Raw genomic sequence first — 26,285 nt, forward strand, 5'->3', positions numbered from 1 at the left:
GTCCGGTAAGTCTGACCTAATTATTATTATTTCTCTTACCGTGACCTCTAGTTAAAAGACCGATCCCTACATGGGACTAGCAGAAGGTGTAGTGTTAGAAGCATTTAAGTAAATGTATGAACCTCAGTAGAAGTCCGTTCGGGTGACGGCAGCATAAGGAACTCTGAGATAGTTCCGGGGTTCTGAGAAGCCCCAAAGTAATATCCCCTTCCCGCCGACCGTACGCAGATGTGCGTACTCGGCTTTCGGGGGTTATACCGGGATGATGCCCGCAGCTGCAGGCATCATCCCGGTACCGTTGTTTCGAGCGGGCAATCGGCTATCCTTATATAACAACCAATGCGGCTAAAAGCCGCTCGGCTGTTATAACGGGGGAGCGGGAGGGGACGACCCCCTCCCGCCGCCTCCCGCCGCTTTTACTGGGCCTCCCGTGCGATGGGGAAGCCCGGTGTCCAATCGGCTGCCTCCGGCGGCTGTGGGCGGGCTGAAACAAAGTCATGAATGGCTTCGTTCCAGCCTGCTAATTGTAAATGGCGGAAGCGACATCATGACGTCACTTCCCGTTTACTCGGCTGCCAATGGCGCCGAATTTAAAAAAATACACAGTATTCAGAATCGCCGTTTTCAGCGATCTGAATACTTTGAAGTGCAGAGGAGGGATCGGGGGTCTTTTAGACCCCCGATCCCTCCATAAAGAGTACCTATCACCACCTATTACTGTCACAAGGGATGTTTACATTCCTTGTGACAGCAATAAAAGTAAAAAAAAAAAACATTTTTTTTTAAAACACAATTTATAAGTATAAAAATAAATAAAACAAATTAAAAAAAAAATGTTTAAAGCGCTCCCGCCCCCGTGAGCTCGCGCAGCGAATAAAACGCATACGGAAGTCGTGCCCGCATATGTAAACGGTGTTCAAATCACACATGTGAGGTATCACCGCGATCGTCAGAGCGAGAGCAATAATTCTAGCCCTAGACCTCTTCTGTAACTCTAACCTGGTAACCGTAAAAAAAATTTAAAGCGTCACCTATGGAAATAGCTACCATAGTTTGTCGCCATTCCACGAGTGCGTGCAATTATAAAGCGTGACATGTTTGGTATCTATTTACTCGGCGTAACATCATCTTTCACATTATACAAAAAAATTGGGGTAACTTTACTGTTTGGATTTTTAAACATTCATGGAAGTGTTCCTTTTCCAAAAATTTGCGTTTAAAACACCGCTGCACAAATACCGTGTGATATAAAATATTGCAACAATCTCCATTTTATTCTCTAGATTCTCTGCTAAAAATATATATATAATGTTTGGGGGTTCTAAGTAATTTTCTAGCAAAAAATATGGATTTTAACTTGTAAACACCAAATTTCAAAAATAGGCTTAGTCATGAAAGGGATATAGTACAGTACTGTAAGAAGTTTGATAAAGATATCTGATAGTGTGCCAGAAAAACCCAACCTCTTTGCTTGTCTTTCCTGTCCTGCGTAGAAGTAAATAAGATCATCTGTACGTGCATTGTGTGGATTTTGTCAGACGCCGCAAGGTAAGGTAGCGTCCACCATGGTGTTATTATGGGTCAGCTTTTGGGGAAGAAGATTCCCCCTCCAAATGTAGGAGAGACATGTAAATGTTATGTAGCCTGAATATGTGGAACTGATTATGTGTATATTAACCCTTGGGTAGATAATCTGGCGGGATGGACTGAAACCATGAGGAGTAGTAACCCGTTTCCCCGACAGGGTGATAACGATAAATTCCATATGGATATGATCATGGGTCTTTGGGAGACAAGGAAGCTTTCCCATATTACACGGGAGACCCCCAACAGGACAAGGAATATATGAGGAAAGGCGGGGAAAATTGGTTATTGTATTCCCCCTACTGGTATGAGAGAGCGGATAAGAAAATAAGAAAGAAAAGTCCAAATCCAAGGGACAAGGAAGCCCCGGGTTTGCATGCTTGTGAGAAGAGACTTAAATCAGGTTTCCCATCCCTAGTTCATTAGTGCATTAGCTCTTGCCCCAGTTCCCTGTGCCCCGCCACCTCCATCTTACATACCACAATCACCTAAACAAATATACCCCTTATTCTCAAAAGAGGACATGGAGTTCTTGGCCGCAGTTGTGGCAGTCTGCCCGCCCTCTGCACCCGTTCCACAGCAGGGTGCAGTGGTGGATCAGGCACTGCCTGTGGTCCTACCAGAACCACAGGTTGCTGCCCCAATAGATCAGCTACCGCCTATAGTTTCACAAATACAACAGCCGACTAGTGCTGCCTCCTCCATTATGGATGAGGAATTACCCAAGGCTGAAAAGACACCTGCGGAGGAACATAAACCAAAGATGCCCCGTGGAACCAATAGAGAAGATCCTGCCCAAACTATGAGTGCAGCGCAGAAGTTAAAACAGGCTGCAGAGGCTGCAGAGGGTCAGAGTACAAAACACACAGTTATAAAACAGGCAGCTGACAGAGAGAAGCCCGGAAGAAGAAGAGGAAGTAACTACGCAGTTAGTTATGCAGAATTTTCCTTTCATGACTGTGGGTGACGTTTTGGTAATGAAGTCTATTGATATTGAGGATATTAATCGTATTATCAAACATTGCCCCAAACCCTCCTCATCAGCTTTGGGGGCGATAGCTTATTTAAATAAAGCTGGTAAGGGTAGAGATTATACGCATAAGGCTAATTATAGACAGTTTGGTGGGAACTACCTCTCCTTGGGATCGGACCAAAGTGCCCACCATAAATGTCCTAGAGGCACCCACCACCAGGGCAGAGGCTTATTCACTAAACACTGTTAAAGGAAGGAACCTTATGTGGGAAGAGCTAGAGAAGGAAATGAAAAGAGCTTTCATTAACAAGTCATCACTCCATACTGCAGTAACTTGCAAACAAAAATCATCAGTGTTGGAATTTTGGAAAAGATTTCAGGAAGTCTGGACACAAGATGCCAGACTTAACACTTAAGATGAAATGCACAGTCTTCTAATACAGACTTATCTTAGCAACCTGACCCCTAAATATGCACTCACCGTGAGACAGCAGATATCATGTTTTGACATCCCCAAACAAACACCAGTACTGACACATTACCAGGATCTCAGGAAACAAAGGGGAAACCTTTACAAGAAAAGGGGACAGAACAGAGGGGGTTATAGAGGTGGATATAGGGGAAGAGGACGGCCACAAAGAAGGGAATTCCAACAAAGGCAACCTAAGACAGGGTCTTTTAACTGCGGAGACCCCGGACACTGGAAAGCCCAATACCCTTGGTATGACCAGGAGTGTACAAATTCAGGGCCACCCGCTGCCCCCACTCCCCCTCAGGCACCAACCCTAGTACAGCAGCAACATGGTGTTAAGTACCCCATTTTTGGAAACAACAGCAGTCACAATGAAGCTTCCACTTGTCTCTCATTCTTATCAGGAACAGCCTATAATTTCATTGCTTGTAGACGGGCATGAGGTACCATTTTTGCTTGATTCCGGGGCCACGTGTAGTACCATTAGCAAGGATTTTTATAGGGGAGAGGTCGTGGATGCTGAGCCTTCAATGGGAATAAATGGGATACTCGCCAAAACTTTTAAAACACCCCCCCTTTCACTAAGAACCCGTACTGGTGCTGATTGTGATCTGCAACATTGTTTCAGAATTATTCCTGATTGTCCCATGAGTCTCTTGGGAAGGGATTTGCTGGGAAAATTAGGCATTAAAATGAAAGTTACTGCAAAAGGAGGGTTATATGTAAAATCTGACAAGATTCACCTTTTTACATTGCTCTCACACCCAGAAGAGGAAGATGTCAAATTGAGTGAGGATGGAGTATGGGCAGTGAATCCTCTTGATGCAGGGCTCATTTCCTGTACGCCCTATAAAGCCACTTTGAAACCAGGAGCTCTACCTGTGTATCATAAACAGTACCCCATATACAGAGAAAATGAGGAGGGTATAAAGCCCATTGTGGAGGACTTCCTAAAGAAAAGTATTTTAAAAGAAATCATCTCTCCCTACAATACTCCTATCAACCCTGTTAAAAAGCCGGATGGCAGTTACAGGTTTGTACAGGACCTTAGCGCCATAAACAACTTAGTGGTACCAATTGCTCCAATAGTGCCTGATTGCTCACCTCCATACCATCCGATGCTGAATATTTTTCTGTTATTGACTTGTCAAATGCATTTTTTTCCATCGCTGTGGATGAGGAGACACAGCCACTCTTTGCATTCCGCTTTAAAAAACGGAAGTTAACCTGGTGTAGATTGCCCCAGGGCTATATAGACTCACCTGTGGTCTATTCTATTGTCCTCCAAACAACTCTCAGAGCTTGGACACCCAGACATCATTCAGTCTTGCTGCAGTACGCGGATGATCTCCTCCTCTGCAGTTTCACAAATGAGGCCGCCCTGGAGGATGGGGGGGGGGATCTTTTGAAATGCCTTTTTGAAAGAGGTCATAAAGTGTCAAAGAAAAAGTTGCAATGGTATCAGAAAACAGATGAATATCTAGGGTTTGTGCTCACAAAAGGAGAAAGAAGAGTCAGTTACAAAAGAGCTGCGGCTCTGAGTCTGCCCCGCCCACTCAACAGGAAAGACATGCTCACCTTCCTAGGTATGATTGGTTACTGCCGCCAATGGATACCTGACTGCTCTTACTATGACAATCTCCTGAGACAGGCCACAGGTTCAAATATGCCAGACTGTGTTAAATGGACAGATGAAATGTGTAATGCTTTTGTGTATTTGAAAAATGCTGGGGGAGATGGGCGGAGCCTAGCAGAGCAGACATGCATTGTTAGAGCTCCGCACCGCTGAGGAGAGAAGAGAAGAACAAAGCGGAGCCTGCAGGCTCAAAAGGTATCCATTTGAACCTTTTTGCCCCAGGGAACAAACTGTGAAAGTTTGGGCAGGAAATATGGTAGTGGGAGGAAACCGTGGCAGAAATAAAAATCACCTCACAAAGAGCTCACAGGCACTCACTGCAACTAAAGCAGCTCCAGTCACCTCACAAGATACAGCATCAGGGCGCTCTCACAGACAGAAAATGTCACAGCAAGACTCTCCATTTGAGTCAGATACAGAACAAATCCTCTCACAAACTTCTCCACAAGCCTCCTCAGCATCCCCAGTAATATTATTACAATTTGAAAAGATGCTTCATAAGGCTTTAAAACAAACCTCAGACCAAATAACAAAAAGCCTAACCAAAGAAATTAGAGAGCTGGGAAACCGCACCGCAGCCTTAGAAATAAAAATGGATGAAATTGAAATTACAACCCAAGTAAATATAACAGAATTGGAACAATTAAAAGAAGAGAATTTAATACTTCAAACTAAGCTCGAAGATTACGAAAATAGAGCCAGACGTTCAAACTTGCGCATAAGGGGAATACCTGAAACTGTGACAGACCTGCAATCTACTATTACTGCTCTATTACAAGAACTAAAGCCAGATATCCCTATTGAACGTTTAGAACTGGACAGAGTACACAGAGCCCTCACAGCCAAAAAGAAAGATGGACCCCCACGTGATATAATCACAAAATTTCATTATTACAGAACGAAAGAACAAATACTAATTGCTGCAAGAGAAAAAAAGGAACTTAATTTTCAAGGACACAATTATCACATTTTTGCTGACCTATCCCAACTTACTATTACTAAAAGACGATCCACGAAACCCCAACTAATGGAACTGCAACGCCACAACATTATGTATCAATGGGGCTTCCCCTTTTCAGTCAGATTTAACCACCAAGGTACAATTTACAGAAGCAGATCAGCAGATGAACTACAACAAACCCTTTTAAAATTAAATCTGACAGAACCCACAAGCAGCAACTCTCCCACACGCAGAAGAAAGGCATCATCTTCACCTTCAGGCAGCACTCAGAAAATTTCAGAACAAAATGGGAATCATCATTCTCACAAAAGAGGCCGTTATGCCACATCATCCATGGACCAAGAAGATTCAATGGACTGACATCCTAATTCCTGATATCTCTTCATTTATTATACTAAGAGATGGTTCTCTATAAAAAACCTGTATTTATAACTGAATGTAACTGCATTCTGATAGTCACACACTGTGTGGGATCATGTTACATTCCAGTTATATTTCTTATTACTTCTGATTCATATAGCCTTAGAATATATAAGTGAAATAAGGAAATTCTTGTTCAGTTATATATTATCAGGTAATAACAATAGATTTATTACTTTTTAGGACAAATATGTTCAATAATCCAGAAGTAATGGAAGCTTTTTCTTTCTTTTCTTAAAACAAATATATTATTACCTAACTAGTTCCTAGAATTATGTTTTTGTTTATTCTAATCTGAAGCAATACAACCTCAATTTTATGAGTTAACATATCTAAACAGTTGCATATGAATAAAATATGTAATTGTTTACTCTAAAAGGGTTAAAATCCCAAAATAATTCAAACTATCTTCATCAATACCAAAGTTATTAACAGTACCTTTCTAACTGAATTATTTAGCCTAGGGCAAGACTAACCATATACAACCACCCTGGAATAAATAATTTCCTTGTCAAAAGAAGTTTATTGAGTATACAATGTTATAAAGATACATAAAGTAAGTTTACAAGGATCTATAAAGTAAGCTCATTGTTTTACAGTAGGGTTTATATAGGTAAATATCATGAAATTTCAAATATTAAACATTGGGTTCACGTAAACCTAAATTAAAGATATATATCATTTCCTTAGTTACTTTTGTAGGTATTTAAATGATTTATACCTACTATACATATTGTTTACAAGTAGAGTGTATATAGGTCAAATAAATTCTGATAATGAGCTTTAATCGTAAGGTGGAGAAAAGGAAAGAGAAAGAAGAAAAAGGGTTGAAAGGTAGAGGTATGGTCCACAAGGTTGTCCCGCTCGTCAGTTTATTATTCTTTTTAGTTCTCTTTGAAGCCTTAGAATGGGTGTCTCTGTAAGTCATTTAATCTGTTACCATGGCAACAGGACAGAGTCATTGAAGTTTGACAGGAACTGTTGTTTTATCCAAGGATGCCAAAGTTTTTCAAATTTTGGGATTTGATTTTGATCGATGGCTACCATCTTAGCATGGGACATTGTATTATTCATTCTGTGAATTGTTTCTGCTAGTACCAATGTAGGAGATTTCCATGCCTTGGCCACTGTTTGTTTTGCAGCCGTTATTAGTTGGATCATAAGTTTGAATTGAGAGAGTGTTAACCATTCCAGTTTTAGATTAAGTAAAGTTAAATATGGATCTGGTTGTAATATTTTTTAAAATATTTTAGATGCAATCACGAAGACTTCCTTCCAGAAGGTTTGGATTACTGGGCACGTCCACCATATGTGTAAATATGTGCCTATTTCTGGGCATCCTCGAAAACAAAGAGCTGAGGTATTAGGTGAATATTTTGCCACTCTAGCGGGTACAAGGTACCAGCGAGTTAGGACTTTATAATTTGTCTACAGTGCTATAACGTTGGGTGAAGATGACTTAGATGTGAGCCATATGTTAGACCAGTCCGTGTCTTCTAAAGTTCGTCCCAGGTCCTCCTCCCACCTCTGAACGTAAGAGGGTCTATTAAGATTTGCTACTCCATATAATTGATTATAAAGTGATGAAATTGTACCTTTAGCAAATGGATCTTTTGTACAGATTGATTCAAAAATGGATAATTGGGATAATGGTGTATCCCCCTTTAGGAATGGTGTATAGAAATTTTTGATTTGGAGATATCTAAATATCTCAGAGTTTGGTAGATCATATTTTTCTCTAAGCGATGGGAATGAAAGGAATGATTTAGATGCTATGAAGTCATTTAGTGTCTGAATGCCTGATGTTGTCCAAGCTTTAAAAGAATTTGGGTAGATCCATGCCGGATAAAAGGCCGGATTTCTGATAAAAAAAAGGAGAGGATTGTGTGGAGATTGTAACTGATATTTGGTTTTTAGTTTATCCCAGAGAGATAAGAAGTGTTTAGTTATGGGATTATGAATTTTAAAGCGGTCTTTAGGATCAAGCCATAATAAATTTGATATTAATAGAGGGTCATTTTCTGAAGCCTCTATAAATACCCATAATGGGATTTCCTGTTTTGCATGGTATTTGGACAGACTGGCCAAATGTGCTGCTCTGTAGTAGTTAGTAAAATTAGGGTATCCCAGGCCTCCTTTATTTTTGGGAAGATGTAGTGTGTGTATAGGTATACGTGGTTTAGAAGAGCCCCATATAAACGAAGTTGCTCTTTTTTGTGCTATTCTCAAAAAATAGGAAGGAATTGGAATAGGGAGGACTCTGAATAGATAAAGCAATTTGGGTACAATAGTCATTTTGATTGCATTAATCTTCCCTATCCAGGATAAAGGAAGTTGCGACCATTGTTTTATTAGATTTGTGATCTGTCTTAATACAGGAGGATAATTGGTTGAGAATAAGTCAGAATGAGATGCTGTTAAATGAATTCCAAGATATGGGATTGATTTTTCTGCCCATGTGAATGGGAGTGCAGCCCTAGCCGGGATCAATTCCATGTTTGTGAGTGAAATATTAAGCACTAGGCATTTCTTAGGATTAATCATAAGGCCGGATAGGGCTGCAAATCCATCAAGAGCTGGTATTAAGTTAGGACCAGAGACCTGTGGTGATGATAGAAAAAGTAATATATCGTCTGCAAATATACATAATTTGTGTGTAATACCTCCTACTTCAATGCCAGTCATAGTTTGGTTTGTTCTGATGTATTGGGCCATGGGTTCGAGTATAAGGGCAAATAATAAGGGAGATAATGGGCAACCCTGTCGGGTACCTCTTTCGATATTAAAGGCTTCAGATTTGTATCCAGCATATTTTATATAGGCTTTGAGTTTATTATATAATGCTTTGATCCATGTTAAAAAGTGGGGTCCAAAACCCATTTTTGTAATGAATATTGCATATATTGCCAGGATACTGTGTCAAATGCCCTCTTAATATCGAGAGATAGAAAACATAAAGGGATTTTCCGTTTTTTAGCAATATGTGCCAATAACACTGCCCTGCGTATATTATCGCCTGCCTGTCTATTTGACATGAAGCCTACTTGATCTCTATGTATTCATTTTCCTATAATGCTATTGAGGCATTTTGCTATTATTTTTGCTAATAATTTAATATCGAGGTTTAACAGAGAGATAGGCCGATAATTCACACAGGAAGTATCATCAGAAAGGGGTTTTGGGATCATACAAACAATTGCCATTAGTGTTTCTTGCCGAAAAGAATGTCCATCTAGAAGTTTGTTAAAAACTATTTTAACTGGATTACAAGTGTAAACATTTTTTGATAATTTCAAACGTATTGGTTTGAAAGATTTGTTAGTTGAATTTAATGCCCGAGCCAAATATGTACCTGGTTTGTTTGTATTCATGTAGAAATTGTGTTTGGAGCGTTTGAGGGATTTATCAACTGACTCAGTGAGAAATAGATCGTATTCCAATCTAGATTTTTCCAGATGAGATTTTGTACTCTGAGATGGATTATCTTGAAATGATATGTAGGCTGCATTAAAATTGAGTTCTAGTTTTTTTGCTAGATTTTTGCGTTCCCGTTTAAATAGTGCCATTTGTCTTTGTATTGTACCACGCAAGACAGGCTTATGAGCTTCCCACAGTGTTATTGGGGAGATGTCTGTTGTATTATTAATTGATATGTATTCCTTTAAAGCTTGTTCAATGGCCATCTGATGTAGTGGGTGTTTGAGCATTATGTCCGGTAAGTACCACGTTGGGTCATGCGCTTTTGGTATGGCTGAGGCTATAGTAGTGTATACTGCATTATGGTCAGACCACGGAATCGGAATTATATCTGATGCAATAATTTCTGGTATCATTCCTATTGTTAGAAAAATATGATCTATTCTGGTGAAGGTTTGATGAGGGTGCGAGAAATAAATGAATTTCTTTTTCATTGGGTTACTTTCTCTCCACGAATCTACCAGATTGTATTTGAAAAGAAGTTGAGAAAAAGGTAATCTAGAGGTTATTTTGGATGGTGTAAAAGGTGATTTATCTAGAAATGGGAGGAGGACCTGGTTCGAATCCCCACACATTATCACTGTTCCTATTTTGTGTGTATTAATCACTTGTAATATATGTGAGAGGAATGGTGTAGGTTGTTTGTTAGGAGCGTAGTAGGAAATCACCGTGATTGCTGTATCCATTATATAACCCATGAGTATCAGGTATCTACCTTCTGGGTCTTTAATTTCTGATGATAAGGTGAATGGTGTGGATCGGTGAAATGCAATTAGAGTTCCCCTTTGCTTGGTACAGGCAGAAGCCGTGTAAATTTGTTGATAAAAAGGAGAAATATATTTTGGAGTAGAATCTTTGGTGAAGTGTGTTTCTTGGAGGCATACTATGTGAGCCTTCTTGTTATGGAAAGTAAGGAAGGCTTTGGTCCTTTTTTGAGGGACATTTATTCCCTGAACATTCAGGGAAAGTATATTCAGTGGTGCCATGGCAACAGATCAAATAGTTTTGACTTACTTTTTGTTATGCAGAGCTGACTGCGCAGATCAACCTGTGTGGACTGAAGAGATGAATAGATAGAAAAGAAACCAGTGAATTCTGGAGTAAAGAGTAAACAAAAAACATATGAGATTAGATGATACATTGTATAAATTATTTTTTGCAAGTAATCACAATTTACCCGTGAAAGAGAATAAATATCTCTCTCAGGGGAATAAGTGCCTTCGTCACACTCCCACATAATATGGTTGGGAGAATGAGGAGGGCTAATGGGGGTACACGGATCTTCCGCTTACAGGAGAGAAGTGCTATGTCAAAAGACATCAAAATGATGTTTCATTAATTGGAGTGCAGAATATAGTTTTTGTTGAAATTATTTATTCCAGGGTGGTTGTATATGGTTAGTCTTGCCCTAGGCTAAATAATTCAGTTAGAAAGGTACTGTTAATAACTTTGGTATTGATGAAGATAGTTTGAATTATTTTGGGATTTTAACCCTTTTAGAGTAAACAATTACATATTTTATTCATATGTAACTGTTTAGATATGTTAACTCATAAAATTGAGGTTGTATTGCTTCAGATTAGAATAAACAAAAACATAATTCTAGGAACTAGTTAGGTAATAATATACTTGTTTTAAGAAAAGAAAGAAAAAGCTTCCATTACTTCTGGATTATTGAACATATTTGTCCTAAAAAGTAATAAATCTATTGTTATTACCTGATAATATATAACTGAACAAGAATTTCCTTATTTCACTTATATATTCTAAGGCTATATGAATCAGAAGTAATAAGAAATATAACTGGAATGTAACATGATCCCACACAGTGTGTGACTATCAGAATGCAGTTACATTCAGTTATAAATACAGGTTTTTTATAGAGAAGAATCTCTTAGTATAATAAATGAAGAGATATCAGGAATTAGGATGTCAGTCCATTGAATCTTCTTGGTCCATGGATGATGTGGCATAACGGCCTCTTTTGTGAGAATGATGATTCCCATTTTGTTCTGAAATTTTCTGAGTGCTGCCTGAAGGTGAAGATGATGCCATTCTTCTGCGTGTGGGAGAGTTGCTGCTTGTGGGTTCTGTCAGATTTAATTTTAAAAGGGTTTGTTGTAGTTCATCTGCTGATCTGCTTCTGTAAATTGTACCTTGGTAGTTAAATCTGACTGAAAAGGGGAAGCCCCATTGATACATAATGTTGTGGCGTTGCAGTTCCATCAGTTGGGGTTTCATGGATCGTCTTTTAGTAATAGTAAGTTGGGATAGGTCAGCAAAAATTTGATAATTGTGTCCTTGAAAATTAAGTTCCTTTTTTTCTCTTGCAGCAATTAGTATTTGTTCTTTCATTCTGTAATAATGAAATTTTGTGATTATATCACGTGGGGGTCCATCTTTCTTTTAGGCTGTGAGGGCTCTATGTACTCTGTCCAGTTCTAAACGTTCAATAGGGATATCTGGCTTTAGTTCTTGTAATAGAGCAGTAATAGTAGATTGTAGGTCTGTCACAGTTTCAGGTATTTCCCTTATGCGCAAGTTTGAACGTCTGGCTCTATTTTCGTAATCTTCGAGCTTAGTTTGAAGTATTAAATTCTCTTCTTTTAATTGTTCCAATTCTGTTATATTTACTTGGGTTGTAATTTTTAATTTCATCCATTTTTATTTCTAAGGCTGCAGTGCGGTTTCCCAGCTCTCTTATTTCTTTGGTTAGGCTTTTTGTTATTTGGTCTGAGGTTTGTTTTAAAGCCTTATGAAGCATCTTTTCAAATTGTAATAATATTACTGGGGATGCTGAGGAGGCTTGTGGAGAAGTTTGTGAGAGGATTTGTTCTGTATCTGACTCAAATGGAGAGTCTTGCTGTGACATTTTCTGTCTGTGAGAGCGCCCTGATGCTGTATCTTGTGAGGTGACTGGAGCTGCTTTAGTTGCAGTGAGTGCCTGTGAGCTCTTTTTGAGGTGATTTTTATTTCTGCCACGGTTTCCTCTCAGTACCATATTTCCTGCCCAAACTTTCACAGTTTGTTCCCTGGGGCAAAAAGGTTCAAATGGATACCTTTTGGGCCTGCAGGCTCCGCTTTGTCCTTCTCTTCTCTCCTCAGCGGTGCGGAGCTCTAACAATGCATGTCTGCTCCGTTTGGCTCCGCCCATCTCCCCTCCGGAATAAATAATTTCAACAAAAACTATATTCTGCACTCCAATTAATGAAACATCATTTTGATGTCTTTTGACATAGCACTTCTCTCCTGTAAGCGGAAGATCCGTGTACCCCCATTAGCCCTCCTCATTCTCCCAACCATATTATGTGGGAGTGTGATGAAGGCACTTATTCCCCTGAGAGAGATATTTATTCTCTTTCACGGGTAAATTGTGATTACTTGCAAAAAATAATTTATACAATGTATCATCTAATCTCATATGTTTTTTGTTTACTCTTTACTCCAGAATTCACTGGTTTCTTTTCTATCTATTCATCTCTTCAGTCCACACAGGTTGATCTGCGCAGTCAGCTCTGCATAACAAAAAGTAAGTCAAAACTATTTGATCTATTGCCATGGCACCACTGAATATACTTTCCCTGAATGTTCAGGGAATAAATGTCCCTCAAAAAAGGACCAAAGCCTTCCGTACTTTCCATAACAAGAAGGCTCACATAGTATGCCTCCAAGAAACACACTTCACCAAAGATTCTACTCCAAAATATATTTCTCCTTTTTATCAACAAATTTACACGGCTTCTGCCTGTACCAAGCAAAGGGGAACTCTAATTGCATTTCACCGATCCACACCATTCACCTTATCATCAGAAATTAAAGACCCAGAAGGTAGATACCTGATACTCATGGGTTATATAATGGATACAGCAATCACGGTGATTTCCTACTACGCTCCTAACAAACAACCTACACCATTCCTCTCACATATATTACAAGTGATTAATACACACAAAATAGGAACAGTGATAATGTGTGGCGATTCGAACCAGGTCCTCCTCCCATTTCTAGATAAATCACCTTTTACACCATCCAAAATAACCTCTAGATTACCTTTTTCTCAACTTCTTTCCAAATACAATCTGGTAGATTCGTGGAGAGAAAGTAACCCAATGAAAAAGAAATTCACTTATTTCTCGCACCCTCATCAAACCTTCACCAGAATAGATCATATTTTTCTAACAATAGGAATGATACCAGAAATTATTGCATCAGATATAATTCCGATTCCGTGGTCTGACCATAATGCAGTATACACTACTATAGCCTCAGCCATACCAAAAGCGCATGACCCAACGTGGTACTTACCGGACATAATGCTCAAACACCCACTACATCAGATGGCCATTGAACAAGCTTTAAAGGAATACATATCAATTAATAATACAACAGACATCTCCCCAATAACACTGTGGGAAGCTCATAAGCCTGTCTTGCATAGTACAATAAAAAAACAAATGGCACTATTTAAACGGGAACGCAAAAATCTAGCAAAAAAACTAGAACTCAATTTTAATGCAGCCTACATATCATTTCAAGATAATCCATCTCAGAGTACAAAATCTCATCTGGAAAAATCTAGATTGGAATACGATCTATTTCTCACTGAGTCAGTTGATAAATCCCTCAAACGCTCCAAACACAATTTCTACATGAATACAAACAAACCAGGTACATATTTGGCTCGGGCATTAAATTCAACTAACAAATCTTTCAAACCAATACGTTTGAAATTATCAAAAATGTTTACACTTGTAATCCAGTTAAAATAGTCCATAAATTTTGCAACTTTATACAAGACAAACAATGAATTTAATCCTACAGAGGCTGAATCCTTCTTCTCAAAAATAACCTTACCTGAGTTATCTCAGAATCAAAAAAGCAGTTTGGATGAGCCTATAACTATAGATGAAGTTGCTAATGCCATAAAAGACCTAAAACTTAACAAAAGACCAGGCCCAGACGGCTACTCGGCTTTATACTATAAAACATTCTCAGAAATACTCTCTCCCATTCTCACTGAAACTTTTAACAAACTTCTAGATGGACATTCTTTTCGGCAAGAAACACTAATGGCAATTGTTTGTATGATCCCAAAACCCCTTTCTGATGATACTTCCTGTGTGAATTATCGGCCTATCTCTCTGTTAAACCTCGATATTAAATTATTAGCAAAAATAATAGCAAAACGCCTCAATAGCATTATAGGAAAATTAATACATAGAGATCAAGTAGGCTTCATGCCAAATAGACAGGCAGGCGATAATATACGCAGGGCAGTGTTATTGGCACATATTGCTAAAAAACGGAAAATCCCTTTATGTTTTCTATCTCTCGATATTAAGAGGGCATTTGACACAGTATCCTGGCAATATATGCAATATTCATTACAAAAATTGGGTTTTGGACCCCACTTTTTAACATGGATCAAAGCATTATATAATAAACCCAAAGCCTATATAAAATATGCTGGATACAAATCTGAAGCCTTTAATATCGAAAGAGGTACCTGACAGGGTTGCCCATTATCTCCCTTATTATTTGCCCTTATACTCGAACCCATGGCCCAATACATCAGAACAAACCAAACTATAACTGGCATTGAAGTAGGAGGTATTACACACAAATTATGTATATTTGCAGAAGATATATTACTTTTTCTATCATCACCACAGGTCTCTGGTCCTAACTTAATACCAGCTCTTGATGGATTTGCAGCCCTATCCGGCCTTATGATTAATCCTAAAAAATGCCTAGTGCTTAATATTTCACTCACAAACATGGAATTGATCCCGGCTAGGGCTGCACTCCCATTCACATGGGCAGAAAAATCAATCCCATATCTTGGAATTCATTTAACAGCATCTCATTCAGACTTATTCTCAACCAATTATCCTCCTGTCTTAAGACAGATCACAAATCTAATAAAACAATGGTCGCAACTTCCTTTATCCTGGATAGGGAAGATTAATGCAATCAAAATGACTATTGTACCCAAATTGCTTTATCTATTCAGAGTCCTCCCTATTCCAATTCCTTCCTATTTTTTGAGAATAGTACAAAAAAGAGCAACTTCGTTTATATGGGGCTCTTCTAAACCACGTATACCTATACACACACTACATCTTCCCAAAAATAAAGGAGGCCTGGGATACCCTAATTTTACTAACTACTACAGAGCAGCACATTTGGCCAGTCTGTCCAAATACCATGCAAAACAGGAAATCCCATTATGGGTATTTATAGAGGCTTCAGAAAATGACCCTCTATTAATATCAAATTTATTATGGCTTGATCCTAAAGACCGCTTTAAAATTCATAATCCCATAACTAAACACTTCTTATCTCTCTGGGATAAACTAAAAACCAAATATCAGTTACAATCTCCACACAATCCTCTCCTTTCTTTTATCAGAAATCCGGCCTTTTATCCGGCATGGATCTACCCAAATTCTTTTAAAGCTTGGACAACATCAGGCATTCAGACACTAAATGACTTCATAGCATCTAAATCATTCCTTTCATTCCCATCACTTAGAGAAAAATATGATCTACCAAACGCTGAGATATTTAGATATCTCCAAATCAAAAATTTCTATACACCATCCCTAAAGGGGGATACACCATTATCCCAATTATCCATTTTTGAATCAATCTGTACAAAAGATCCATTTGCTAAAGGTACAACTTCATCACTTTATAATCAATTATATGGAGTAGCAAATCTTAATAGACCCTCTTACGTTCAGAGGTGAGAGGAGGACCTGGGACGAACTTTAGAAGACACGGACTGGTCTAACATATGGCTCACATCTATGTCATCTTCACCCAACATCTTAGCACTGTAGACAAATTATAAAGTCCTAACTCGCTGGTACCTTGTACCCGCTAGAGTGGCAAAATATTCACCTAATACCTCAGCTCTTTGTTTTCGAGGATGCCCAGAAATAGGCACATATTTACACATATGGTGGACGTGCCCAGTAATCCAAACCTTCTGGAAGGAAGTCTTCGTGATTGCATCTAAAATATTTTAAAAAATAATACAACCAGATCCATATTTAACTTTACTTAATCTAAAACCGGAATGGTTAACACTCTCTCAATTCAAACTTATGATCCAACTAATAACGGCTGCAAAACAAACAGTGGCCAAGGCATGGAAATCTCCTACATTGGTACTAGCAGAAACAATTCACTGAATGAATAATACAATGTCCCATGCTAAGATGGTAGCCATCGATCAAAATCAAATTCCAAAATTTGAAAAACTTTGGCATCCTTGGATAAAACAACAGTTCCTGTCAAACTTCAATGACTCTGTCCTGTTGCCATGGTAACAGATTAAATGACTTACAGAGACACCCATTCTAAGGCTTCAAAGAGAACTAAAAAGAATAATAAACTGACGAGCGGGACAACCTTGTGGACCATACCTCTACCTTTCAACCCTTTTTCTTCTTTCTCTTTCCTTTTCTCCACCTTACGATTAAAGCTCAATATCAGAATTTATTTGACCTATATACACTCTACTTGTAAACAATATGTATAGTAGGTATAAATCATTTAAATACCTACAAAAGTAACTAAGAAAATGATATATATCTTTAATTTAGGTTTACGTGAACCCAATGTTTAATATTTGAAATTTCATGATATTTACCTATATAAACCCTACTGTAAAACAATGAGCTTACTTTATAGATCCTTGTAAACTTACTTTATGTATCTTTATAACATTGTATACTCAATAAACTTCTTTTGACAAGGAAAAATGCTATGGTAACAGCCCCAGGACTTGGCTCCCCCAACTATAATGTGATGTTTTATTTGTATGCCAGGAACAATTATACAACTTTTGGCAGGTGTCCTCGCTCAGGAGCATGGAGGTAAACTCCACCCTGTTGCTTTTTTCTCAAAGGTGGTACTGGTACAGGTTCAGGGCATGCCCGCGTGTGTCAGAGCTTTAGCATCTTGTTCTATGGTGGTGGAGATGGCTGCAACTTTCACTTTGGCCCATGATACTACCTTGTATACTACTCATAATGTATCTACATTATTGAGGAATATACATACGCAACACATGTCCGCCCAAAGGTTGAGTGGCTATGAGGTGATACTGTTGTCAAATCCAAAATTGCATATAAAATATGCTTCCCCTAATGCGGGCCCAGCTCCAATTTTAAATGCCCTGCTAGGGTTGAAAGGTGAACAGGATGAGGTGGTGCCACAGCATGATTGCATCAACCTCATCCTCCAAGACACATCTCCCAGACCTGACTTGTCCCCAACCGCTTTGCCCAATGTGCAAAATGTGTTTGTGGATGGATCTTGTTCTAGGCCAAATGATCACACATATCATGCAGGATATGCAATTGTGCAACTTCCAGATGTTATACTTGAGGCTAAACTTATTCCATATCAATCAGCACAAGCTTCAGAATTGATTGCACTCACTAGAGCATGCCAAATATTTGAAGGTCAAGATGTGGATATTTACACAGACACCAAAAATGGGGTGGTACACGATTTCGATGTCATATGGAGTAGGCGTGGTTTCATTGCAGCTGATGGAAAAAGCATCTCTCATTCCTCTCTGGTAGTGTCATTGTTAAAAGCCATTCAGTTGCCTAGAACTCTTGTCATGATATATTGCAGAGCACATACAGGCCAACAAACAGAGGTAGCTAGAGGAAATTCCCTAGCTGACTCAGCAGCTAGACAAGCAGCTCAAATCCAAATGCCAATGTTAGAGCCTGAACTACCTTGTTTTGACCATGTACTGTCTGATTTACAAGATTATGCCTCAGAAGCCGATATGAGAGATTGGGAAAAAGTAGGTGCACAAATAGATCCAAAAACAGGACTTTTGTGCAAAGAGGGGAATTTATGTATACTAATGACAAGTGCATCACTTTTTATTGCCCAGTATCATGGAATAGGTCACAGGGGCTGGAAGGCAACTTGTGAATTACTAGGCAAGGATTTTTACATTTCAGATCTCCCCTGGTTGACAAGGGATTATGTGTCCAGGTGTATTACTTGCATTAAGAACAACTCAAACATCCCAAACAAAGCGAAACACGAACATTTTGATGTATCCCAGTACAACTTTCACCCGCCTCCAAATAGATTTCACTCACATGCCCAAGTTAGGAAAAAGACAGGAATATCTTTTGGTAATTGTGGACATGTTCTCAAGATGGGTTGAACTTTTTGTAACTACAAAGGAAGATGCACAAACAGTAGTGAAAACGGCTGTTCTGGTGGAAAATTGCCAATCCTGGATCCATGCCAGCCAAGTGAAAAAAGGTTGTCCAAAGCCCCAAGAGCAGGAAGGAGATACATGTGTAGCACTAACTCTCGGTGGAGCTGCCAGTTTAAAGCGGGCTGTTACCTTCACTCTCAATACCTCTGTTTCACCGGCACCGGGTCTAGGGTCCCGTTGAGTTTACCTCTGGACGATATAAGCACCAAACACTTGAGTATATTTTCCAATGCTTTAATGAACCGGTAATAAAGGAAGTAGCAGGAAAGAGGCAGAAGGAAAGTTGCAGGGAAGCTCAAATACCTTTTCTTAGTATACTTTAGAACATTGTTTGGAATTGAACACTTGTAGTTGAATGCACTCCCCTTGTGGGATTCAATCTTTGCCCGCCTGGATAGACCTCTCTCACTTGCCTAGCAGCCAGTATGTAGCACGAACAAAAGTCTCTGCCACAGACTTGTTTGGAATAAAACCCGTACGACCCTCTGCCACAGGATGTATTGGTTTGCGGTGAATGTCAGACACAGTACTTGAACCTTTAAGCCAACCCGGCAGTACTATGCAGTAGGATTACTTCAGGATACATCCTCCAACCGAGTCACCAGGCCCCTCTCCAGACCAGCACTATGCACGATCCTTCCATGACGGGTCCTCCCCTGGGATCTCCTCGTCTGTCCAGCTTCTTCACTCAGGATAGACAGCTCAGGACCATTCCTCTGCTTCTGTGGTAGACCCCAGACAGGCTTCTGGGCCCACCCACATGCCGAAGCGACGTGGGCCTCCGGAATGAAGGACCACGAGGTGGTACTCTTAACACATACCTGTCGGCCAGGAGGGCCAGCAGGTGGCTGAAAACGAACTCCTAAACATGGCGTCTGTCCTATAAATACCCTCTCCCAGAATGCAACTCGGAGGACCACCTCCACGGAGTTGTCTCCGGGACAGAGGAGCACTCATACGCTTCAACACGTTGCCTTTCCAACACCAGCCAATGGTAATAACGACACCCACTGGCACAGTGTGGAACTGCACGCAACTCAGCCAAGCTGCAACAGAGGCAAATTTAACTTCACTTAACAAGTAACCCACAAGATTTACTTATCAGCGGTAGATTAAAAATCTAACAGCGCTACACATGGATATAGGAGGCCCTCAAGCAGAAGTCCAAGCAGACGAAGGAGGAGTTCCTGGAAAAGCAGGTCTGGCCAGAGAAGATGACCTCGCTTATTTAACCACAGACTTCTGGCAAGGCATTTTACCTCCTGATACTGATTTCTCTGACAGTGTTTCTGCCCACATGGATCATCTCTAACTGTATTTACCACCCTGAAGATTTGGGTACCATTAAAAGTATTTGTGGGAACACACATACACAGGAGAACGTTACAGTGATACAAGTTAGAAATAAGAGAGACATTGAAGATAATTTTGCTGACAAAATGCTTTTTGCTAAAATTTAAATATACTTATGCTCAGAAATCAGAATTTCAGAAATGTTGGATTTGTAGCAAACTGCACCCTAGCACTGTTAGGATACCCCTAATGGCTATACCTTTAAATTTTACCCCCCTTTTTGGCTGTGTGCTTAGGGTCGTTGATGAACGATGAGGTCCAGAGCGCTCTGGAGCAGGTTTTCATCAAGTATGTCTCTGTATGTTGCTGCATTCATATTTCCCTTGATCCTAACCAGTCTCCCAGTTTCTGCCGCTAAAAAACATCCCCAAAGCATGATGCTGCCACCACCATGCTTCACTGTAGGGATGGTATTGGCCAGGTGATGATCGGTGCCTGGTTTCCTCAAGACATGATGCTTGCTATTCAGGCCAAAGAGTTCAATCTTTGTTTCATCAGACCAGAGAATTTTGTTTCTCATGGTCCGAGAGTCCTTCAGGTACCTTTTGGCAAACTCCAGGTGGGCTGTCATGTGCCTTTTACTGAGGAGTGGTTTCTGTCTGGCCGCTCTACCATACAGGCCTGATTGGTGTAATGCTGTAGAGATGGTTGTCCTTCTGGAAGATTCTCCTCTCTCCACAGAGCTCTGTCAGTGACCATTGGGTTCTTGGTCACCTCCCTGACTAAGGCCATTTTCCCTCTGATCGCTCAGTTTGGCCAGGCGGCCCACTCTAGTAAGAGTCCTAGTGGTTCCAAACTTCTACCATTTATGGATGATGAAGAACACTGTGCTCATTGGGACATTCAATGCTGCAGAAACTTTTCTGTACCCTTTCCCAGATCTGTGCCTCGATACACTCCTGTCTACAGACAATTCCTTGGACGTCATGGCTTGGTTTGTGCTCTGACATGCACTGTTAACTGTGGGACCTTATATAGACAGGTGTGTACCTTTCCAAATCATGTCTGATCAACTGAATTTACCGCAGGTGGACTCCAATCAAGTTGTAGAAGCATCTCAAGGATGATCAGTGGAAACAGGATGCGCCTGAGCTCAATTTTGAGTGTCATGGCAAAGGCTGTGAATACTTATGTACATGGGATTTTCTTATTTTTTATTTTTAATATATTTGCAAAGATTTCAAATAAACTTCTTTCACATTGTCATTATGGGGTATTGTTTGTAGAATTTTGAGGAAAATAATGAATTTAATGCAGTTTGGAATAAGGCTGTAACATAACAAAATGTGGAAAACGTGAAGCACAGTTAATACTTACCGGATGCACTGTACATTGTTCTTTTTTCAGAGGAACTTGGTTTAGGCCCCTGCTATCAAACAAAGCTCCTTGAGATAAATTTTCACTTTAAATATTTTCAGTACCAACCTTCACAGGAAAATTTCACATCCTTCGCTATAGTGAAAGGTGATAATTTAAAAATGAGTATGTAATAGCGGGCTGAGTTAACCAATAGATTCTTATTTTGCTTTGGAACTCAAGTGAGAAATCCAACAAGGCGGGAGAGAGATATGTAATGGTTGTGAGACTCTCGATCTTAAAAATGCAGAAATAAAAACCACCATCATCTGAAATCATTTTTGGTTAGATTTTTGGTTACCTGTATGTCCTGTTACTTTTTGCTTTAGCAATCCACTCTTTACTTCCCATACATGTAACCTGGAATCATCTGAGCATGTGAGGATAAGAAGGCAGTCCGGAGACACAGCACAGGAATTCACCTGAAACAAACAAGATGGTAATTATGAATATAACCTTCATGCAAGCAGAAACATATGTCAGCACAATTATATGAATGAACATGTAAGAAAATTACTAAAAGAGTAAAGGTCTTTGAAAGCCAGGAAAAAAGTTAAAGAGGACCTTCAGCCCCCCTCCCCCCCTCATGTCACAGAAAAAAAACATGACTAGTATGGGAAGCTGACTGTGACTGCTTGGGGCTTCACAGCTGGCTTCCCACTGTGCATGTGTGAGATACATTGTGCTTTCTAAATGGTCCGGCAGCCTTCTGGGACCTGTGATGTAGAATTGGGCGTTCGCCGTTTGTTCAACCCACCGAACGACCAAAATGCACTGCGCCACCGCACAGTGCATTGGAAGACCTCATTGGCTGAAGTAATTGGCATGGAGAGAGATGGAACAGGGCTCTGTTCTGCGCTACTAGCGAGTTAATGTGCTAAAGTGTACTATTGTGATTCTATTGTAAGTGTAGATTATCAGTTTAGTGTGAATCTAGTGATAGTGAGGCGTGAGTGTAGTTTGACCATTCATTTTTACTTTAGTGTCTCTTTAGTGTAATCTTTATTACATTTGGTTAATAAGCACCCCCCCCATCATGTCCAGGAGGCCATCAAGGAGATGCAGACATTTCCATGGAACTATGAGGGGACCCAGCAACGTATGGGTTGCTGGGTCCTTAAGTGCACTGTGTTCGGACGCCGGACACAGTGCACTTATGGGAAGCGCCACGTCTATGCAATCACAAGATTGCAGATGCAGCACTTCATTTGTGAACGTTTATCCTGCCTTGCTGCACTTTCCGAAGCGCCGAGTAGCTTCCGCCCGGCACTCGTAGTATCTATTACTACGGCTGGGCGGTTTGATTGACATCTCAGTTTGATGTCACTTCCTGTTTTCTCTCTCCCATTTTGCCGAGAGAGAGAGAAAAGGAAGTATGAGAGGAGCAGACTCCTCCATCGCTGCTGCCAGTGCCAACACAGTAGGAGAGTACACCACACATCAAGGTAAGTACCGCTGTGCTGCTCCAACGGCAAACAGGGGGGGAAGGGGGGTTCGATGTGACACAGGCAAGGCTGCATTTGGTGGACACAGGCTGGCTGCATTTGGTGGACACAGGCTGCATTTGGTGGACACAGGCTGACTGCATTTGGTGGGACACAGGCTGCATTTGGTGGACACAGTCTGCATTTGGTGGGACACAGGCTAGCTGCATTTGGTGGGACACAGGCTGGCTGCATTTGGTGGGACACAGGCTGCATTTGGTGGGACACAGGCTGCATCTTGTGGGACACAGGCTGCATCTTGTGGGACACAGGCTGCATCTGGTGGGACACAGGCTGCATCTGGTGAGACACAGGCTGCATTTGGTGAGACACAGGCTGCATTTAGTGAGACACAGGCTGCATTTGGTGGGACACAGGCTGCATTTTGTGTGACACAGGCTGCATTTTGTGTGACACTGGCTGCATTTTATGGGACACAGGCTGCATGTAAGGACGGACTCCACTGGGGACACCTGATGGCATCTGGTGGCAGGCGACGTGGCTAGTGACACGCTCAGGGCTCCCACTGATTCTGAATTATGGTGAGTTGAATGATTTCACTTTATATTACAATGTAATAATAGAAATAATGCGCTTCAATCATCCTGACACCATAACAACCATGGTGCCGGGATGATTGAAGTGCTAACACCAGGTGTTTGGTGTTTATCTGCTGATTGTTAAACTTTCTAGAATACACATATTTCTATTGTTGTGTAGGATCTGGGCCTGCTGTCCCTCCATCCCTCTTTCATCTCAGACGTTAACCACACCACCTTAGAGCCACGCCCACTATTTTGCTGAAACCACGCCCATTTTCACCAAGTGAGAGGGGTCAAAAAGGAAGGGCGGGGTCTGGCGCCCCCCCATCCTAAACTTCACCAGCCGCCACTGGTCCACAGGCAAAGGTGGACATTGTCCCTCCTCAGGCAGGGCATCATTTCCTCTGTTTAGTGATTTTGCCTGTGCTATCCAGCCATAGCATGCAGAGCAGGTGGTGGACTGGCTTACTAAACCACCCTCATCCTCCTCATCCTTCATCACCCAAGCAGAGACTAGTGCGCAGTCCACTGCATCTGCCAAAGTGTCTTATTCTGCCTCCTTGTCCACAGCTACTCTGGTCATAGCCCCAGCAGTAAGCATGGAGGAGTCAGCTGTGTTATTTGAACACAGCATCAGCCACTTGCTCCTTGACAATGCACATCCATTAGTTGATTCAGATCTTGGTTCTAAGGTTGAGGAAGGTAGGAACATGAGCCTAAAGAGATGGGAGAACGCTGGTAAACAACAAATTGGCAGTCATGTTCCCCCAGCCACAGCATATTGCCACATAGGGATAAAACTTTTTCGCAGAAGAGAGTTTAATAAGACTCGGGGCCACTCATTACAATTAGAAGAAAAGAGGTTTAACCTTAAACTACGTAGAGGGTTCTTTACTGTAAGAGCGGTAAGGATGTGGAATTCCCTTCCACAGGCGGTGGTCTCAGCGGGGAGCATTGATAGCTTCAAGAAACTATTAGATAATCACCTGAATGACCGCAACATACAGGGATATATAATGTAATACTGACACATAATCACACACATAGGTTGGACTTGATGGACTTGTGTCTTTTTTCAACCTCACCTACTATGTAACTATGTAACTATATTGCCAAGTTGTCTCCAGTGATAATGAGGATGGAGGGGATGATGAGGAGGGGACCGGGGAGGCGGCGTGGACCGGAGACTGAGGAAACAGCGAGCGGCAGCAGGAGTGGAACTTCAGGGAGGTGGAGCGGGAGTGACAGGGGATAGTGTCAGCCCACAGACTGTGACAGAGGAGGTGGGCGTGCAACCAGCAGAACTGAGAGACTGAGAGGGAGAGGCTGACCGGGAGAGGTGGCAGGTAAGTGGATCAGAGGAGGAGTGTGACAGTTAGACCGGGGAAGCGGCGGGAGCAATGAGAGACAGGCTGCTGGTTGGTAGGGGACTCAATTATTAGGACAGAGAGGGCAATCTGTCAAAGACCGTGGTTGCTGAATGGTATGTTGTTTACCGGGTGCTCGGGTTTGGCACATCGCGGATCGTGTTGACAGATTATTGGGTTGGGCTGGGGATGACCCAGCAGTCATAGTACACGTTGGCACTAATGACAATGTGAGTAGAAGGTGGAGAGTCCTAAAAAAATGATTTCAGGGACTTAGGGAATAGATTAAGGAAAAGGACCTCCAAGGTAATTTTCTCTAAAATACTACCTGTACCTCAAGCCACACCAGAGAGGCAGCAGGAGGTTAGAGAACTGAACAAGTGGCTGAGGAATGTGTGTAGGAAAGAGGTGTTTGGGTTCCTGGAGAACTGGGCTGACTTCTCAGTTGGCTACTGGCTCTTTAGTAAGGACGGGCTGCACCTTAATGGGGATTGTAAAGCCCTATTGGGAAGAAAGATGGCCACAAGGTTGGAGGGGTTTTTAAACTAGGTATTGGGGGGCAGAGGGGTCAGAGGAAGCAATAGCCGGCAGTGAGCATAGGACAGAGGGTAATAGTGGAGTCAGTAGTGATAATACAGCTGTAACTTTCATTCCTGGGGTGAATGTAAGGACAATTCGAAAACAAAGCCTGAATAAAAATAAGGGGAAGTTAATATGCACTAATACAACGCTGAGAGGCGCATACACTAATGCTAGGAGCCTAGCTAACAAAATGGAGGAACTGGAGATGCTTTTACATGAGGAAGACTTAGACTTTGTGGTATAACTGAAACTTGTTTGACAGCTCACACGATTAGCTGGCAAATATCCAGGGATATTCCTTGTATCGGAAAGACAGGGAAGGTATAAGAAGGAGAGGGGTGTGTCTATATGGTAAAAATGATGCAAGGGTGGTAGAGAGGAGCGACATTGTGAATGGGATGAGGAGGGGGGGTGAAATCAGTATGGGTAGAACTTCAAAGAGAAATATTAAGTGGGAAATTAATAGTGGGGGTATGTTATAGGTCCCCCAACCTGAAGGAGGAGGAGGAGCGGGACCTACTATCATAGTTAGAAATGGCAGTGAGGCAGGGAAATGGCATCATAATGGGGGACTTCAATAATCCGGATATTGACTGCGCAGAGGAGACAGCTCACTCATTAAAGGCCCATCATTTCATGAATGTCTTACAGGACAACTTCAGTTGTTGGATTCCCCAGCTAGAAAGAATGCTCTGCTAGATTTATTAATAATGAACGATCCTAGTCTGTTCTCAGATGTGGAAATATGGGACAACTTGGGATCTAGCGATCATAGGATGATCACATTTAATGTGAAATATAGAAATAGGAGGC

The 26,285-nt window shown here is 41.0% G+C and overlaps 1 protein-coding gene across 2 annotated transcripts in view; it reads right to left on the minus strand.

Annotated features, from left to right (window-relative positions):
• The window catches only part of WDR38 (WD repeat domain 38), a 575,566-nt gene that overhangs the window by 425,644 nt on the left and 123,637 nt on the right, over positions 1–26,285 (minus strand). For both annotated transcript variants that reach the window (XM_073600360.1, XM_073600359.1), the window contains exon 2: positions 21,799–21,919. In XM_073600360.1, coding sequence (XP_073456461.1) covers positions 21,799–21,919 — 121 coding nt within the window. The remainder of the gene's footprint in view (positions 1–21,798; positions 21,920–26,285) is intronic.

This window comes from Aquarana catesbeiana, linkage group LG09 (assembly GCF_042186555.1).
Source record: "Aquarana catesbeiana isolate 2022-GZ linkage group LG09, ASM4218655v1, whole genome shotgun sequence".
Taxonomy (NCBI): Eukaryota; Metazoa; Chordata; class Amphibia; order Anura; family Ranidae; genus Aquarana; species Aquarana catesbeiana.